Consider the following 18,967-nt stretch of genomic DNA (forward strand, 5'->3'; position numbering starts at 1 on the left):
TACAACAACAATAATAATAATGGTAATGATGATGATGATGATAATAATAACAATAATAATAATAATAATAATAATAATGATAACGATAATGATAATAACAATAATAATAATAATGATAATAATAATAATAATAAAAATAATAATTAATAATATTAATAATAATAATAATAATAGAAACGATATTCTAATTAATTTCGCGCTTCAAATTTGTGACATTGTTGGTTGCCATCTTGACAACGGCCACGTAGCATGAACAATCGTATAATTTCAAATATTTTGTTTACTAATTTCAATGAACCTTTGCGTTTTTATTTCGTTACTTTTATTTTATTTTAATATATTAAAAAATACAACTAATTAACTATTAATAGAATTTATTTAAAATATATATTGCACTGATGATGACTTTACGTCGAAATAGATCTATATGCATAACTTTAATAATAATATAAAAAATAAACGATTATAAAAATGGGATCTTGCTTGATTAATTTTAACAATTAAAATCATAAACGATTATAAAATGGATTTCAACATTTTGAATAGACTTAATTGTAAAGAACTAGTTCAAAATATTAGAAAATCAACCATAAAACTTGTTAATGCTGAATCGTCGGTGGATTTTTTGAACAAATATATATATATATATATATATATATATATATATATATATATATATATATATATATATATATATATAATTAATTAATCTGATCTTTAATTCTAATATATAGACCTAAATTTTAAATCTATTTTAACTTATATGAATTATATAAATAATACTTCTAAATTTTATTTATTAGCATTTAATTCAACTTTTAGTTTTTGGTTACTATAGTCACAATATTTTAAATAGCATTTAAAAAGGTTAAAAAAAGGTCAATTACACTCTTCCAAAGTTCAGCGGATTCAACAGAGCGCACAAACATCGTAAATGAATACGTGCTAAACGACGCATCACACACAAAATATATGATAGGCCGGGATCTTTTTGTCATATTCGAACTTGGTGACTGCGAAACTGCACAAGGCGACCTTAACCATTAGACCATCACACCGCCCATTTCATCATTAATAGGCATCACGCGCATTTCAAATTATAACACTGAACTCGATCTATAACACTTTATTGTAATCGAAATGTTGTGACATTCAACAAGTGACACAAGAACTTCACGAATGTTATTCGCTGTTGACCGCCATCTCTTTTCCCTGCAATCGTTCCAGTAGCTGTTAGATTTATCATTCTTTCCTTCCGCATGATGGATATGTTATGCTGTCACCGTAATTACATCTGCACACTACTGCTATTGATGATGATGATGTCACAGGTTGGGATTGCAAAAGCTGGTGTTGTTTTTGTTGTATCTCTGGAAAAAACGAGGTGATGCTGGAAAGTTTTTGTTAATGAAAAACAGAATCTAGATGAATTCGAGCTTGACGATCAGGGTGTCGAATCGAATGCAGTTGTATACGCTGGGGCAAACACGGAATTGATGGCACTACTTCGAACTATGTCAACAGAAATAAAACAGACGAGAAAACGAATTGATACAAAATTGAACAATCAATAACAATTGAACAGACGAGAGATCAAGTTGACGCAAATTTGAACAACAATCAGCAGAAATAAAACAGATGAGTGATCAAATTGAAGCTAAATTTGACAACAATCAGCAGAAATAAAATACGCAAAAGAAAAAATTGACGACAAAATCAAACAACAGCCGGCCGCGATTGATGTCAAAATAATATAACAGTTGAAAGAACTCAGAAAACCATTCGACGTCAAAGCTAAACAGCAAGCAGATGTAATCAATGTAAAAATAGAAAATCAGATGATGTGAATAGAAGACATCACGTCAAAAATTGAACAAAAATTTGATCAAAGGTTTATGCAGCTTGAACAGAAGTTATCTTGCAAAGTGGACAAACTTAAACAAGAACTGGAAGAAACTAAGAAACTAAACTCCAAACCTATAAGCCACGTAACCGCAAAAACATTGAAAGCGCCATCATTTGACGGAGAAACTTCTTGGAACATTTATAAAGCCAAGATTAAAGCAGCAGCAATGAGTTATAGCTAAAATGAAAAAGAGCGGGCAACGGCTCTTGTGGTAGTTTAATAAAGGTCAGCGACAGAGGTTCTCCAAACGAACTATGAAGTCCTGGTTAATGCGTTGAATTCACATTACAGTGAAGAGCACATAAAGCAAATTTATCGGTCCCACTTACGAAACCGGACGCAGCGACCTTGAGAGTCAATACAGCAGCAGGCACCGGATATTGCATGGTTGACTTTGCTGCAATACCCTGCGTACGACCCACAACACAGAAAAGAAACTGCATTGAAAACGTTTGTAAAGGCTGTTCGAGATTCAGATCTCAGACAAATCTCATACTAGCAGACAAACGCAACCGCGATGACGCCGTTGCCTACAGTTTTACATTCGAGTCATCAAAGCAAGCTTCAAAAACTGACGTAAAACTGCGCCAAATTTATGAAGAATGTTCATGTCAAAGAATTGTTCTAGAACGGAATGGTCAGAATTATGGTGCGCTAAAATGCTGGAATTGTGGAAAGAAGACATCTACGACGAGATTGTATACAACGCCTTAGAAACATCGTCATTGTGGACCAAGATGACAAAAACTGTTAGATAATGACCCAACGTCACGACCGACTGCCTCAAACAAGGAGGCGCAAAACTTGTAAAAGCTAATTTCGCGGGGCAGAAATTTGGCTGGTAGTATTGTCGCCCCTAGTACTTTGATTAAAATCTCTAGGCTGCATCAAAGTCAATACGACTTTTAGTTGAATGGCAAAGTTGGCTCACAAGAATGTTCAATTACGTCGACACCGAAGCAACGAAGTCAGTTTTAAGATCTGATCTGGTACCCAAGCTAAGAAGAGAAAATTTTTATAAACACATTTTCGAACAGCTACAGGAGAAAGAGCATCCGTCTACGAAGAAATTTTTTCATACTGTTAACAAGGCGATTTGGCATTCGAAGGTACATTCCTAAGAACAGATATCACTGACAAATGCATAATAAGCATTGATTTCCTAACAAAACATGGTTATAAAATTGATTTAGAAAAAAGCGTCTTTAAATGGAATAATACGGAAAAAATAATGAGGACCAGCAATGTTAAATGTATTCTATAACGATCGACAGTGATACTGAAGTACCTAAATCATCAGAAAACATCATATGGGCAAAAATAATTAGCGATACTGGAGACCACCAATTCTACCTGGTTGAGTCAACGACGACGATAGAAATTAACAACATTATTATTGGATAGAGTCTCGTAAAAGCAAATAAAAATAGTTAAAAAACTACTGGGCTCGGTGGGACTGCTTACATTTGGAAGATGGGTTGCTAAACAGAAATGGAAATCAACAAATGGATCGAAACATCGCATGCAGATTGTGGTACCTAGGAATAAAATCGCAGAAATTCTTAAAGAAATACATGGTGGTTCTTCAGGAGGACATTTTAGAGTTAATAAGACACTTGACAGAATACGTGAGAGTTCTACTATATAATTGCTATCGACATTGCCGAACCATTTCCTGAATCAAATTATAGAAACCGTTACATTCTGGTTGTAGCGGACTATTTAAGCAAGTATCCGATACCAAATCAAGAGGCTTGTGTCATCGCTGAAGAGATTATAATAAATTGAATCAGTCGATATGGTGTTCCCATAGAGCTGCATTCTGACCAAGTTCGAAACTTCAAGTCGCAACTGTTTGGTGAGCTGTGTAAACTATGTGTTATAAAAAAGATAAGAAGAACTATTCTCTACCCTCAATCAAATGGGATGCTGGAACGTTTTAACCAAACACTAATTGAACATTTGGCCAAGGTAGTTGACAAAAACCAAAAAGACTTGGATCGACGGATACCACTGTCCCTCATGGCATATTGAAGTGCCATCCACACAACTACTAGGAAGACTCTCTCAAAAATCATTTTTGGAAATACAATAAGAACCCCAGCTGATATAAAATATGGCATACAACCTGAGGCTCCACGATCAATAAAAAATTATGTGAACAATCTCCGTCAGCGGTTAAACAGCATCCACCAATACACGCACGCACCTTAAGTTATAAAAGAATAGTTAAACAACCAAGACACGATACGATCAAAAGAGAAACACTGCTGAATTTAACGTCAACGTTTTGGCATGACTGTGTTACCCTCATCGAAAAATAACGGTCTCCAAAGCTTCAACAAGATTGGGAAGGACCTTATCAGTTCATAACCCTATTGAACGACATCATCTACCGAGAATGAAGATTGTTCATTTGGACAGACTGGCTCTACTCTATGCAGACGTTGCAACGAAATCTGTTCGAGACGAACAGATCTGAAAGGGGGCAGAGATAACGCAACCGTCACAAATATTTTCGCAAGAAAGCTGGTTTCGTTAAAAACGCATACAGTTCGAGAAGGAACTAGAACCTTCCGACAGCGAGATATCGTTGGTAAAACGGGTACATAAAGGTATGCGAGATATTGAATGGTTGTCGTTGAATAATTGATTTTAAAAAGCGATTGATTGTTAGCGTCGAAAGCGATATTTGATATTTGACTTCGTTGTGTTTTTATTGTATTTGCGATAAACGTTAGTGAGTTGTTATTCGGAAAGCGATGGTTTCTGAACGTTAATTTGATAGTTTGTGAATATTAACTTTAATTAGTAAAATTAATTAACGTTGATTATTGACAAATTAATTAATTATGGTTTTGTAAATAAATAAATCGATAATTTTAAAGTTATTTCGCGTCACTATTTTTCACTGGGATTAAACGAACTCGTCGTCGATCGGACAGTTATAACAATATAACAAAAATTAATTATGTAGTTCCGTATTTCAACGGTTATAACAATATATATGCAAATAAATTTTACATGGGTGCATTAAAAAAATTTTAGTTGTTTTTCAGGTGAAGAAACGTTATCTTAAAATTCATAGTTTCAACTAAAAAAATATAAATAAATAGCATTGAAACAAAAAACCAGCTTCAATCAAATTAAAAAAACTAACCTCAGTTGGAAAGAATGGAGCCAAAGTAGAATAAGCGAGGACAATAAAAAAATTAGCAGCACAGAAAGTGATGACCATGAATAGTTTTTCTTTGCACGTCTTGAAAATATTAGCTTTATAAAAATTAAAAAACTATTTATTTAATAATTTCAAAGGAATTGTAGATCAAAACACTGGTGGGTCAAAAGTATTAAACTAATTATACCGTCAAGATGATAAACAATTAAAAATAATGCTAAAATAACAAATTTAAGTTTTTATATATTATTTTTTTCTTTTAATCTAGTCAACTATATGCTGATGATTTTTATATTTATACTTCTTTTCCTCCATCTAATCTCAATAGTGTTCTTCATAATTTATCTCTATGTCTTTCTTCGATTATCGCTTGGTCTGACTCTATGTGTCTTAAACTTAATCCTTTTTGCACTATGTTTAATTGTTTATCATCTTGACGTTAGTCTTATCTAGGATTGATTATTGTAACTCGCTCTACTATGGTCTTCCTGACTCTATACTCTATCCTTTAAGTAAAGCTTTTAACTCTGCTGCTTGTCTAGTTGCTCGTACCCCTTTCTTTTCTCATATATCTCCATATCTTGTTCTCTTGCACTGGCTACCTATAAAATATAGAACAATTTTTAAAATTTGCACGTTCATGTATAAGTCTCAATCTAAATTATTTCCTAAGTATTTATCAGATATGTTAATTGAACCTAAACGCCCCGGTTTACGATCGTCTTCTTCTTTTCGCTTTTTTTTAACTCGTGTTAAACACTCTTTTGCCAAATCTGCTTTTGCTTTTTCTAGCCCTTTTCTATTGAACTCTCTACCTACTTCTCTGACTACTTCTCCATCACTTACGATATTCAGAGCGGATCTCAAGACCCATATGTTTGCAAAATTCATTGAGGAACGCTGTTGAACATCGCGGAAATAGCGCTTTATAAGCTAATTGATTGATTGATTGATTGATTAATAAAAATAATTTGATATATTTGATTTGAGGATCAAAAAATTGCATATTTATTGCAATCGTAACCAAAAAAAATTATTTTATAGCAGATTTTAAAACAAAATTAAATTATAATAAAAATTGGCAGTAACATTAACCATAGTCAATTTTTGTCAAACTTATTAAATAATATCATTATATTTCAAATGTTACTGAACACAAACACTACATTTCATTTATAGAATAATAAATATAATTAAATTTATTTTACTACAAAAAATCATTGGCAATGTTTGAAGGATTAGCATAACCAAAAACGACTTGAAAAAATACGAAAAAAAACCCATTGTTGGATTTCCATCTTTCTTATCATCATCTCCATTTTCAATTTCCGTAGATGTTAACAAAAAATTCCTCTAGCTGCTACGCTCCTATATCTGTTGTATGGGCTGAAACAAGTGCACAAGATTATATTCAGGAACTTGTAATATTTGTAAAATTATTTTTCACTTGAAAATATTATTGCACATAATACGGATTTCTCACAAAAATATTTGAAATGTAGTGCTTCATAATACTTAAAAATTTTATAATACCCTTCCTTCTGTAGCTGTTAAAACTTATTCGTTTAATGTTTACATTTACTATTTACTTTTCTTGTTTAATTCAATTAATTAATTTATTTATTTAATTACTATTTAGGTAATTTATTTAATTAATCAAATCTGCTGATTCATTTCGCATTGACATCGGAAAACTGTAACCGCCGCATTAATTGTAAATATTTGAAGTTCATTCACCAGATTATTTCAAATATTTATTTGTCAATGATACAACTGTAGGGAATTAGATATATACAGTTATTTTAAGCATTTAACATTTTTAATTAGTTTTATTATTAATATTAATATCTATGTTTTAATTTAATTTATTACTACTACTACTTCTTTGCTTTACTTTTCCTCTTCCCTTTTTACGTTAGTAAGAGATCGTTACGTTTGTTTGGTCAATAAAATAAAATAATTTCTATTCGTTTTAAATTTTCCGATTTATAATCCGACAACAAAAGTGAAATAATATTAAATCGAACATTCCTCAACAATTGGAGACCCTGACGTGATTTGAACAATGAAAATCGGACGTGATTCGAACGAAGAAAATCCGATGTAAAAAAAAATACGAAGATCCACGTGGCTAGATAAAAGCGAAAACAAAATGTTCCTACCAAATGATGACCCGATCGCCATATTACCTCTTTTCAAGAAAACAGCGTCAACAGATTGGTTCGAGAATTCCGAAATGCAATTTCAATTGCGAAACGTGATATGTAAAACAAAAAGATTCTATCACGTAATAATTTTCCTGCCGTTGAATGTAGTTTCAAATTTGTCATATTACGACGCTCTAAAAGCAGAGTTATTATCAACGTTCAAACAAACCAAACCAGAGCAATTTCTACAGGTATTGCAGTCATCAATTTCACAGGTTATGGCTGCTCAAAAGAATTTAGACCAGCAACTGGAAAATTTAACTGTGGAAAAACATATTAAAAATGAGACTGCAAATGACAGCGCAAACATCTTGATGAACGTAGACTGCACCGACCACAAATTAATCGGCTCGATAACCAATGAAACTGGTTCGACAAACGATTTACATGATTTTGTGCAAAAGATTCACATCAATGAACCACCAGTACCTCAGATGAAAAACAACTCGAAAGTACCTCAAAGGTCGAGCACACCATTGACACGAGTGAAAACCAACCAATGAGTGCCAACCAGTTCTAAAAAAACTTTTTAAAATAAATTTGAATCTGATGAATGTAAACAAAATTGAAGAGAGACAGCCACCAGAAGAGTCCAATAAAATAAAAGTTTTTTTGAGCAAGAACAAAGATAAAAAAATGACATCCAACAATCAAAACAGCAAAATGCTGAGCAAAATGATACCATCCCATCAGCAAATTCACACATGAACAATTCTCTCCTTCCAGTTCTCTCTCTTCCTTTTCCTGTTCAACAGCAGCAGCAGCAAGATCATCACAAAAAGAGAAAAGCAGAGCATAGTTCATCGTCATTACATCTCATTCTAGAAATCGTTTGTAGCTGGACAGATGGTTGCATAAGAGGCCAGAACAAAATTCGAACCAGCAACCAAAGCGGCAACTGCGTTATCAGCAACAACGTCATTACCAACAACACCATCAACATTTCAAGAAACAAGATAAATATCAGCCACAGCAGAACCGTCAACCACATTATCAGCGACAAAGGAATTAGTTTTTAATTAGTTTTATTATTAATAATAATATCTATATTTTAATTTAATTTATTATTACTACTACTTCTTTGCTTTACTTTTCCCCTTCCCTTTTACGTTAGTACCAGATCGTTACGTTTGTTTGGTTAATAAAATAAAATAATTTCTATTCGTTTTAAATCGTTCGATTTATAACCCGATAACAAAAGTGAAATAATATTAAATCGAACATTCCTCAACACAACACGTGATAGACAACTGGATGTTTTGGCACTGACAAACGGATAAACTTTTAATTTTGAATTTCTCGGCGTTCGTCATTTGCTGTTAAATCGCTTTCCACATTAATATATTTAATAACTTAGTAAACAAGTTGTCAATACTCAAATTAAATTTCAATTTTTAATTACGTTTTCCGGAGTTATGTTTGCTATGCTTCATTATCGCTCATGTCTGAAAAGTGTCTGAAGTTGAGCCATACGGAGCTTTTGAGCTTTCTTCCACAAATAAATTCTTTTCCCATATCAAGGGCCTGTCGGAAGACTTTGTTTCGCTTCAGAATCTGGAAACCAAGTTCACCACGTTTGGCTATGTTTAAAACGCTCGAGTCTTTGAAAAGAAATAACGTTAGCAAACGTCAGGCAATGCTAAAGTGCGGAATTTTGAATGTAAGATCGGCTGTAAGCAAAGCTCCATTACTTAATGAAGTTATACAGGCAAATAACTTAGATGTTTTCATCATCATGGAAACATGGGTACCTTCCGACGCTCCAAATCCAATAAAATATGGTTTGGCCCCAGAGGGTTATTCCATCTTGCACCATCATCGTGACTCATCACAGGACAAACGTGGGGAAGTCTGGCAGTTGTGCACAGCAACCTACTCAAAGCCACCTAATTGTTGATGACATGAAATATCTTGGCTTCGAAAATTTCACAGTTAAATTCAATACATATTCATCATCTTTTATCATAAGCAAAGGCCAAAGCTCAATCTACAGACCACCAGGTCACGTTTCTGCAGATTTTATAAATGAATTTAGTGGTCATGTCGACACCGTCATCAATTTCCACATCCCATTAATCATTTGTGGTGATTTCAATGCACCGGGGCAGCTCAAAGTCATTGAACAGCATTTTGAATCAACAATTTAAGCCCTTGGGCTTTTTCAGCACGTAAACTTTTCCACACATTTCCATGGTAATATACTAGACCTCGTCATCACCAGTATACGTCATAAAGCATCATAAACAACGTTGGAGTTATGGACTGTGTTTTTTCTGATCACAGCCTTGTGACCTTCGACAATACATTATCAAAGTCAAAACCTCCAATCATTGTTCGTCGGCGTCGTAGTTATCGTCGTTTTAGTTCAACTGCTTTTCAACAACAACTCTCTGGTGTATTCTGCGATATACTTTCGCGTGGTGATTATGACGTGGACGACCTTACATTTGCTATCCTCACATCTACAACCAATCTCCTTTACAAACATGCACTTTTTAGATGTTTGTCTCTACAGCAATCGTTCAAAACATCAACTTTTAATTGGTTTAATAAATGCAATTCGGATCTGCCGTCGATTTGAAAGACAATCAAAGCGATTTTGCTCAAAAATCATAAAAACTGGATACAAGAAGGCTAAAGAGATTGCTAAAACGTTAATTATGCAATCCAAGATTGACTCCATCAAAGAAGAGCTTCACTCTAAAAGTAATCCTCTTGATTACTGGCGATCGCTTCTTTCTCGTCCGCCACAACACTATTCTGATGATGAGTGCACAATCCTTGTCAACTCTTTCGCAAATCATTTCATATCAAAAATAAATAATATACATCAGTCAATCAAAGACAGTATTGAAACAGATAACATAACACCTTTCAAACACAGACCACAATCAACAAATATATTTGACGCCTTTCCTGCTGTTTCGGTTTCAGAGGTGTTAAAACTCATCTCCTCTCTTGCTAATAAGACATCTCCACTTGAGTTTTGTCTACTGTTCTTCTCAAAAAATTTTCTTCACTCTTTGCTCCAGTGATCTCAAAACTTGATAATCTTTCTTTTAGCAAAGATGTTTTTCCTACCATTATTAAAACTGCCTAAGTTCTTCCGCTCTTAAAAAAAATCTAATCTTGATCAGCGTAGATGCAGTTTTATGTCATGCCCAGGACTTGATAAGTGTCACATAGTTAAATAACTACCTGAACTATACTGTGAGAAGACGGCGGTGATGTCTGATGGTGTTTTAACAGATCAGTCAACGGTTTTCAACATGACTAGTTTTCAGCTTAAAAGCTTTCAACTTACTCAGTTGATAATCTGAAATTACCAATTGTACAGTCATTATCGAATCATGTCAGCTGGACCCGGCACCATATACTTGGTAAAGGAACATATTGAAACGCCGTTACCTTTTTCTACCAGCTAGTGAATACACGTATTAAATGGTCGGTACTTTTAGCTTTGCAAAAGAAAGTCATCATCAGACCTCTGTTAAAAAACCTGATCTGTCGCCTGATGTGCTAAATAACTATATACAAATCTCAAATTGCTTTTCCTTAAACGGTCGGCTTTTGAAAATAGCATTCAACAAAAACGGCACTGTTGTAGGTCTTTTCTGATGTTTTTGATGTCATTGATGATACCAAAGTTGTTCTCACTGTGTTACTTTATACTTTAGGTTAGCGCTGCGTTTGATCATTGCATCTTTTTGAAATGTCTCCAAAGTTTATATAACATATAGAGTTGAGCCCATCAGTGGTTCCAATCCTACTAAACGTCAAAAAGTCAACTGATCATTGCTGGTTGCAGTTAATCTTACATGGCGGAATTGAAGTTGATTCGGAGAGTACCCCAAGAATTAGTCCTAAATCTTTTGCTCTACTTGATTTAAACAGAAAATATTGCAACTGTAGTTAAGTTATCAGGCCTCAGTTTTTGTTTATATGCAGAGGATATTCAGATATATAAAAACTGTTCTACTGAATCAAAAAGTTGTCTGTTTGAAACAATTAGTCAATTACAAAAGCTAATAACTGGATAACAGCAAACAACCTAAGGTTGAATATAAATAAGACGAGCTTAAGCAACTTTCCGACTTCAAGACACTGATCTAGGTGTGATTATGGATTCCATGCAATCAATGGAGGACTACGTCGGACGTCACTGTCGATCATGGTTCTACCAAATACGCACAAAATCAGATAACTGAATCGATATTTTACAATAGTCAGCAAAAATCTCATCTGCAACTTTAGAATCGATTATAGCAACGCATTGCTATATAAAAACCCAGTTTCTCTAAAAAAGGAATGTATTCATATAGTTTTACATGCAGCAGTCAGAGTGGTTTCAAGGGTAACAAAGTACTGCCCTATCTCAAACTAAATTCGAGTTGATTTTCATTGGCTTTCAGTAGAATAAAGTTCAAAATTACACTGTTCAAGGAGTGTCTTGCTGGTACGGCGCCTGAGTGTTTTAATGATGGGTTGGTGCGATTTTTCGAGATGAAATCCGTCACGGAGATATTGATCAAAACATATTAATATTTATTTATCAGAGTTGAGCGACGTTCTCAGGAAATACGTAAAGTGGGGCAAATAAGCTGCAAAATAAGTATAATTTTCCAATTTTTTATTCCAAAAATTATTTTGACCTTCCCCAAAAAAATATTTGCACCAAGAAACTCTTTTGGAAGTCTATCGATGTGATGGGGAGTATTTAATGGATCTAAATTTTTAGAAAACATTTTACATTTTTATAATAAAATTTTAATTGCATGTTTAATGTTTTTTCCTCTATTGTACTCAAATCTCTCAGCACATCCAACACACTCCCCCCTAAAGTAACGTCATCCAAATATGTTACAATAGATTTTGATTTTAATGATTTTAATAACATATTAACAAAAAGATAAAATAGTAAAGGACCCAAAAGATCACCTTGCTTAACTCTCTAATTTGAAAAATTTTGGTGCCACAAAATGACAAAATTGAGGGCTTATGATACGCCGACAAGCAATAATTATATAGCTTTGGGATCACCGATTTCGCACACAACATATGATCACGCCTCATTGCGTTGAACGCGTTGGAAACGTCCAATTTTAATAAACAATCGTTTTTTTCCATTTTGTCCACAAAACGTCTCACCGCATGAATTGCACCCTCTGCCCCTTCGCTGACACCAACACCTACCTGCTATGGTTGGAGAAGTGGGACTACTTTATTTATGACTACGAGTAATACGCACTTTGCGGCAAGGTGCCACCAAACACAACCAACCGCAATAGGTCTGATTCCACCACCTTTTTTCAACAACGCAACCAATCTTCCACCAAAAAAGTAAGGAACTATCTCGGATGGGCAATCACCACTCAACACTAAATTAATAAATAAATTTGGTGTGTATGTATGTATGTATGTACGCCGTATTTTGTGCTTTGCACTGTTTCAACAATCTCCTTAAGTTTCAAAGATTGTTCTGCCAAGTCTATTTCATTTCTGGCTTTCCATATTTTTCCCGTTTTCAACGGTGGCTTAATCTGGGTTATACATTGGTCTGCCGAGTTGTCAAGCATCCATTGACATCTTATTTTAAACATTTGAATTCATCAGCTACCGACTTGAAAGGTAGTTTTAAAACTGTCCTTTGACTATAAAAAGCAAATTAATTCAAACCCTCAGGCAGACCAAGCCGTTTTCTTGTATAACGGTTTTTCCACTGTGTTCAGGTTGAATACATATACACTATACGCTTGTTTGAAATATTCGACATGTTTAATCTGAGCAACTATGTAAAAGGTAAAGCTCATTCTCTTGGTGGTACCTAGATCTGATCGTTGGCTCTCGTGATTTTTCTGTTCCTGAAATAACAATTTATCCGAGTGAAGTATACTCTGATCATAGTTGTGTAGAGGCCAAAATAGCGATTGCTCAAACGTGTGGTAATTTGGTTAAAAAATTAACTCGGTACTGGAAAAATCTAGACAAAGATCAGTTTACAAAAAGTATTATAAACTCAGCTGTTGCAGGTTCATGCCAGGGGAACAATGTTGATGCTGAGTTAATGTTGTTTGACAGTTAACTAAAAAGTATAATCGACAGATTAGTTTCTCTTCGTGAGATTCACGTCAGTAGAAGTCATACAGCTCCATGGTATGATACAGATTGTCGGCGAGCAAAAAGACAGTGAAGACAGTGCAGAAAACTCGAAAAACTTTTTAGAAAATGTTTATCAATTACATGTCGTAATAACTGGATGATTTCATTAAAGCAAAACAATACCCTTTTTTCGGACACAATTTTAAAGATTTTTTGCTAGCTACAAGCAAGATCCTGTGTAGACACATGAATAAACTCAAATTTGATGTTGATTTAAACCTAACAGCTTTTCAATTCATTCGGTTTTTTCAAATAAAATTACTCATACTGCAAAAGCTAATTATGATCCTTTACTTAATGATAATAGGTCAAAAGTCAATGTCTTTCATCTTTTCCAAAAATTACAGAGGCTAATCTCAAGAGGATTATACTTGGTTCGCCATGAAAAACGAGTGTTCTTGATACAATTTCAACGTGCATTATTAAAAAACATATCAATTTGTTCATCACTTTCCTCACTACTTGATTTTACTTTACTACTTTACATTACTTTCATGTTTTTTTATAATATTTATTTGCATTACCATAAAATAACGTAACATACAAGGATTGTAGCGGTTCAGTAGATATCTCTGTATGAGAACCCCTAGATCGATTTTGACTAGTTTTGACCAATTTTCTAAGTCTGACTTTGAACACCTGCGTTGTAGGAGTTGTTACAGATTTTTTGTCTAGCTTAATCCAATGTTCAATAACTCTCGAACTGAAAAATCTTCCTTTTATTGTTATTACCCTTTTTTGAAAAGATTGTACTGGTGCCCTCTTGTCTTTCTATTTTTTGTAAATTGAAAAAATAGGGATGAATCTATCTCATCTTTACCCGTTATAATTTTTTACGCCTGAATAAGATCTCGTTTAGTCCTACGTTTGTTCAAAGTTGTCAGTCCACATCTCTTCAATCCTTCCTCATATAACAGTCTTTCACAATTATTAATTATCCGGGTTGCCCCTCTTTGAACTTTTTCTAACACATCTTTGTCTTTTTGCCAGTGAGGACTCCATGCCTGTATGCAGTATTCTAATTTAGGTAGCACTAACGTTTTATATAAATTTAACATAATTGATTTATTTATGTTAGCAATCGTCCTTTTTATTATGCCAAGCGTATTATTTGCTCTTTTGCTGTTTCTATGCTTTGCCTGGTAGGTTCCCCACTTTTTTCTACAATTATTCCAAGGTCCCTTTCTTCTGATGAAACCTTTAGAGGTCTGTCTCCAAATTCTAATATATTTTGTTTGTTTTTGTTCCCATGTGAATGACGGAGCGTTTACTTATGTTAAATTTAATCTGCCAGTCTTCCGCCCATTGGTAAAGTTTTTTTTTTAGATCAGTTCGCAGTTTTTTTACATATTCATTTTTATCCACCACTGCACAGAGCTTGGTATCATCCGCAAATTTGACTATCTTGGAATAAATCCCACTATCTTATTGATGAAAATAATAAACAGTGGTCCCAGCACTGAGCTCTGAGGTACACCGATTGTAACATCCATCCAGATCGAATAGTTTCCTCTGATGCCCACTTTTTTTTCTGGGCCAACTAAATAGTTAACTAATCAAGTAATTTTTTTTATTTTAAAATAATTTTTAATTGTTAATAGTTTAACATTTTGAAATAATGTTGTTATTTTTACATTTCGAAATGATGTAGTTTTACATTGTGAATTAATGTTTATAGTTTAACATTTTGAACTGATGATGTTGATGGCTTTATCTATAGAAATGTTATTGATAGTTTTAGATTTTGAAATAATGTTGATATTTTTATATTTTGAACTAATAATGTTGATAGTTTTACCTGTTTTTTTTTCTTTTCAAATTTAAATAAAGCATTATACATATAAGAAAACTAAAAAAATGTTCTTCAGAAAAAAAAAACAAAATGAAAATAACATCTTCATCTTAAATATTTTTTTATTGATTTTAATATATACCTATATATATATATATAGATATATATATATATATATATATATATATATATATAGATATATATATATATATATATATATTTATTTATTTATTTATTTATTTATTTCATTTCTATCTAAAAGTTTTATAAAGAAAAAACTAACTTTTTATGGCGCATCATTTTGTGATCCATTTTGTTGAAACAATTAATTTTCTTAGTGGATATATTTAGCAAACAATTGTTTTACATGAATGAAATTGTTCGTATATATTCTAGAATTTTTTTATCAAGTGCAATAGGTATGTTAAATAAATTGTTTAGTGTGATGCACGCGTAAACTTATTAACGCAATGTGCTACACCATAATGAAAAGTTATTGGTTTTTGTTTATTAGAATGTGACGGTCGTGACAAGCTGTCGCAAATGTTAAAGTTAAAATTATTTGTAAAAAAATTCATGTTAACAACATAAACTCTTGATGAAGAATGTGGAAATAAAGAATTCAAAATTTGCTTTAAATATATTTGATGGCAGTCAAGTGAAATGTTTTTATTTTTTTGACGCAGTTTATTTAGTTAATATGAAATTTAAATATTTTGTGATTGGGATCAACACAGTTTTAGATGGCTTTAGTTTTTTCAAGTACATAAGATTTAAAAAAAATATAACTTTTTGTTTACAGGTTTATTCATGTGAATTAGATATAAATCAGCATGAATAGGGTACAAAAATTGTGTAGCCCTTAACCAGTGTGGGTACCTTACCCTAAGTATTAAATCAATAAAGTTTAGAAATAAAAAATAAAGTATTTAAACATGTAAAAACAAGCAAACAACGACAAATGACAATAAGATACCAGCAATAAAACAGGTCAAAACCGATATTTAAAAAATTTATTATTCTACAGGGATAAAAAATAAATAAAAGCAATGTAAATAATGCAGGATATCCGAAAACAAATAAATATATATATATATATATATTTGGAGACGAGGTTTTCAGCTATGCAGATTTCATTGAACATTTTAGGTACTATTGTGTTTTATTTTATATGGTTTACATTTCCATTTATTTTAATATTTGTATCTCACACAAGGCTCTGAAGATGGTGTTTACACAAACAACATTGTTAGCCAGCCAAATTATGTCACTAGTTCTCAATAAATATGATTACAACAATTCCATATCGTTGAGTGCATTTAAAAAAAATTGATTAATGCTAAGTGGGCAAAAATATTCAATGAAATCTGCATATATATATATATATATATATATATATATATATATATATATATATATATATATATAAAGTCATATATATATATTTATTTATTTATAATTTGGTATGAGGTTCTCAGATAAACATGTACGGTTGAAGATTCATAATTTTTATTCATAATTTTTCATTTAAATTTATTCGTTTATTTTATTTTCAACAATATAATGAGTTAATTTTAAAATATAGGTTGTTATTCATTTATTTATTCATTTTAATATCTAATATTCTATTTTCTATTTCTTATAATTTATATTATTAACTCCTCATTTGGTTTTACAATCTAGGCTCCGACGATGGCATTAGCCGAAACGGCCGTCAGCCAAACTTCACAGTTTAATAAAGTTGAAACAAAACAGCTTCGTGTTGTTGAAATTTTATTTATTTATTTATATATATCAAGTCACGGATTATCCTTCTGAGATAGTTATTATTCCAACATAAAACAACACCGGGCACGTTTAGATATTTCCTTTCAATAAACGAAAAGCATAACAGAAATCTAAAAAATGATTCTTAATATTACCAATTAATATTACACTATTACTAAACGGTTTTTAATACTACCATTAATATTACGCTACAAACAGCTCTACAAACAGTTCTTAATGTTACTAATTACTATTACGCTACAAGCAGTTCTACAAACAGTTCTTAATATTACTAATTAATATTACACTACTAAACGGTTCTTAACATTACTAATTAATAATACAATGCAAAAGAGTACGATATGATACAAAAAAATTATAATCTCAATCACGATACCATTACTCCAAACTAATCTTAATAAATTCTATATCACGAAAAAATAACCCACATACATACCGAAAAACGTTTATTCATTCGAATCCAGCGCGCCAATCCATGCTCTGTTACAACTGATGTATTTTTTTTATGGTCATCTTCGATCTTGATCATCAATTTGTTCCTGACCTCGTCCAGCGTGCCTGCATACATGTTTTCCATATCATTCTTCTTCCTGCTGGCATCCCTAATTTCAAAAAATAAAAAAGAAAAGCAGAAACAGAATGAAAATTTTGAGAAAAGTATGGTACAGCTACCATACGCAAACCATACGCAATGGTTCAAACCATACGCAAGAAATAAATAAAATTTGTGCAACAAACGTCAAACCAACAAACGTATCTGTTAATAATGTACCTATAGACGTTGCAAACGCAAACAACGTATTCAAAGCAAATTTAACAAATGAAGTTATAAATAAAACTGTAGTTACAAAGTCATGGGCCAGATAGAACTAAAGTTTTAGCTACTTATTCTATGAACGAATCTAATGATGAACTAAATTCTGGTGACTTTCAGCTTGTGCATGAAGCAAAAAAAAGTAAAAAGTCTGTTGGTGGTTGTTAAAGATAAAAACAGTGAAGATTTTAAGAAATCCGACTGGTGTCAACTGCTTATTGAAGGCTTCAAAAATTATAGGAAAAAAATACTTATTATGTGGGCAACGTCGGCTCGTGCATCAGGGACGTGTAGGGATCAAACATTCATTTATTAACTATCTTATGTATTAATTATTATTAAAGATTATTGCAATTTTCAATGTTACATAATCTATGTTAATTTTTATGTCTGCTTCTCTCTCAACTTCTTCTTTTTTTGCCTGATAGCTTGTAAACGAAACGGTAAGAGATTGACGTGGGAATAAAGATAGTATTTTGTTACGCCTGAATTGTGTTTGTTTTATTTATTCTAACTCACAACAAGGTGTCTTGTTAGTAGCATAAGTTCGTACTAACAAATTGGTGACCCCGACGTGATTTGAACGAAAATCCGACCTGATCTGAACGAAAATCCGACGTGATTTGAACGAAGATCCCACGCGATTTGAACGAAAATTCCACGTGGTTCTTCTGACGTAAATCAAAGGCCTCTCCGTAATAAATTTTTAACATGGCGGAATCAGGATTGAATGATATCGACATGATATCCATCAAGTTGCCCACCTTTATGGATACAGCATCGACAGGATGGTTCGCAATCGCTGAAGCCCAATTTCACCTCCGAAAAGTTAATTCATCGGAAACAAAATTTTACCATATTCTATCATCGCTACCGGCAGATTCGGTTGCAAAATTACCACAGCAATTGTTTCATGGTAGAAATTATGACGACCTAAAAACAACGGTGATAACGATTTACGAAAGGAAAAAGCCAGAATTGTTCGCTCGCTTGACCGGAGAAACTAAAATGACCGGCAGACCATCACACTACTTGCAAGAATTATTAGCAACAGCCAATAAAATTGAAGTGGAAGACGAACTTGTGCGTCATATGTTTATAAAGGCCTTCCCAGCAACAATTC

At 32.7% G+C, this 18,967-nt stretch overlaps 4 protein-coding genes across 4 annotated transcripts in view; 2 read left to right on the forward strand and 2 right to left on the reverse strand.

Annotated features, from left to right (window-relative positions):
• Positions 1–5,168, reverse strand: part of HELRODRAFT_87910 (hypothetical protein) — a gene marked incomplete at both ends in the record, with an annotated part of 32,019 nt that extends 26,851 nt beyond the window's left edge. The window contains one exon of the mRNA XM_009029635.1: positions 5,067–5,168. Within this exon, the coding sequence (XP_009027883.1) occupies positions 5,067–5,168 (102 nt within the window). The remainder of the gene's footprint in view (positions 1–5,066) is intronic.
• Positions 5,169–7,236: 2,068 nt separating this feature from the next.
• On the forward strand, positions 7,237–8,310 carry HELRODRAFT_180348 (hypothetical protein; the record flags this gene model as incomplete). Its single annotated transcript, XM_009029664.1, has 2 exons — positions 7,237–7,482; positions 7,951–8,310. 2 exons carry the CDS (start codon positions 7,237–7,239, stop codon positions 8,308–8,310), a joined length of 606 nt encoding a protein of 201 aa, XP_009027912.1.
• A 422-nt stretch (positions 8,311–8,732) lies between these two features.
• HELRODRAFT_180349 (hypothetical protein) lies at positions 8,733–10,326 on the forward strand (the record flags this gene model as incomplete). Its single annotated transcript, XM_009029665.1, has 2 exons — positions 8,733–9,087; positions 9,791–10,326. The coding sequence occupies 2 exons, from the start codon at positions 8,733–8,735 to the stop codon at positions 10,324–10,326; spliced, it is 891 nt and encodes a 296-aa protein (XP_009027913.1).
• A 1,517-nt stretch (positions 10,327–11,843) lies between these two features.
• Positions 11,844–15,554, reverse strand: HELRODRAFT_180350 (hypothetical protein; the record flags this gene model as incomplete). The annotated part of the gene is made up of 5 exons (XM_009029666.1): positions 11,844–11,892; positions 11,944–11,986; positions 13,116–13,185; positions 13,975–14,089; positions 15,526–15,554. 5 exons carry the CDS (start codon positions 15,552–15,554, stop codon positions 11,844–11,846), a joined length of 306 nt encoding a protein of 101 aa, XP_009027914.1.
• Between the last annotated feature and the right edge of the window lie 3,413 nt (positions 15,555–18,967).

The sequence above is a fragment of the Helobdella robusta genome (assembly GCF_000326865.2).
Source record: "Helobdella robusta unplaced genomic scaffold HELROscaffold_61, whole genome shotgun sequence".
Lineage (NCBI taxonomy): Eukaryota > Metazoa > Annelida > Clitellata > Rhynchobdellida > Glossiphoniidae > Helobdella > Helobdella robusta.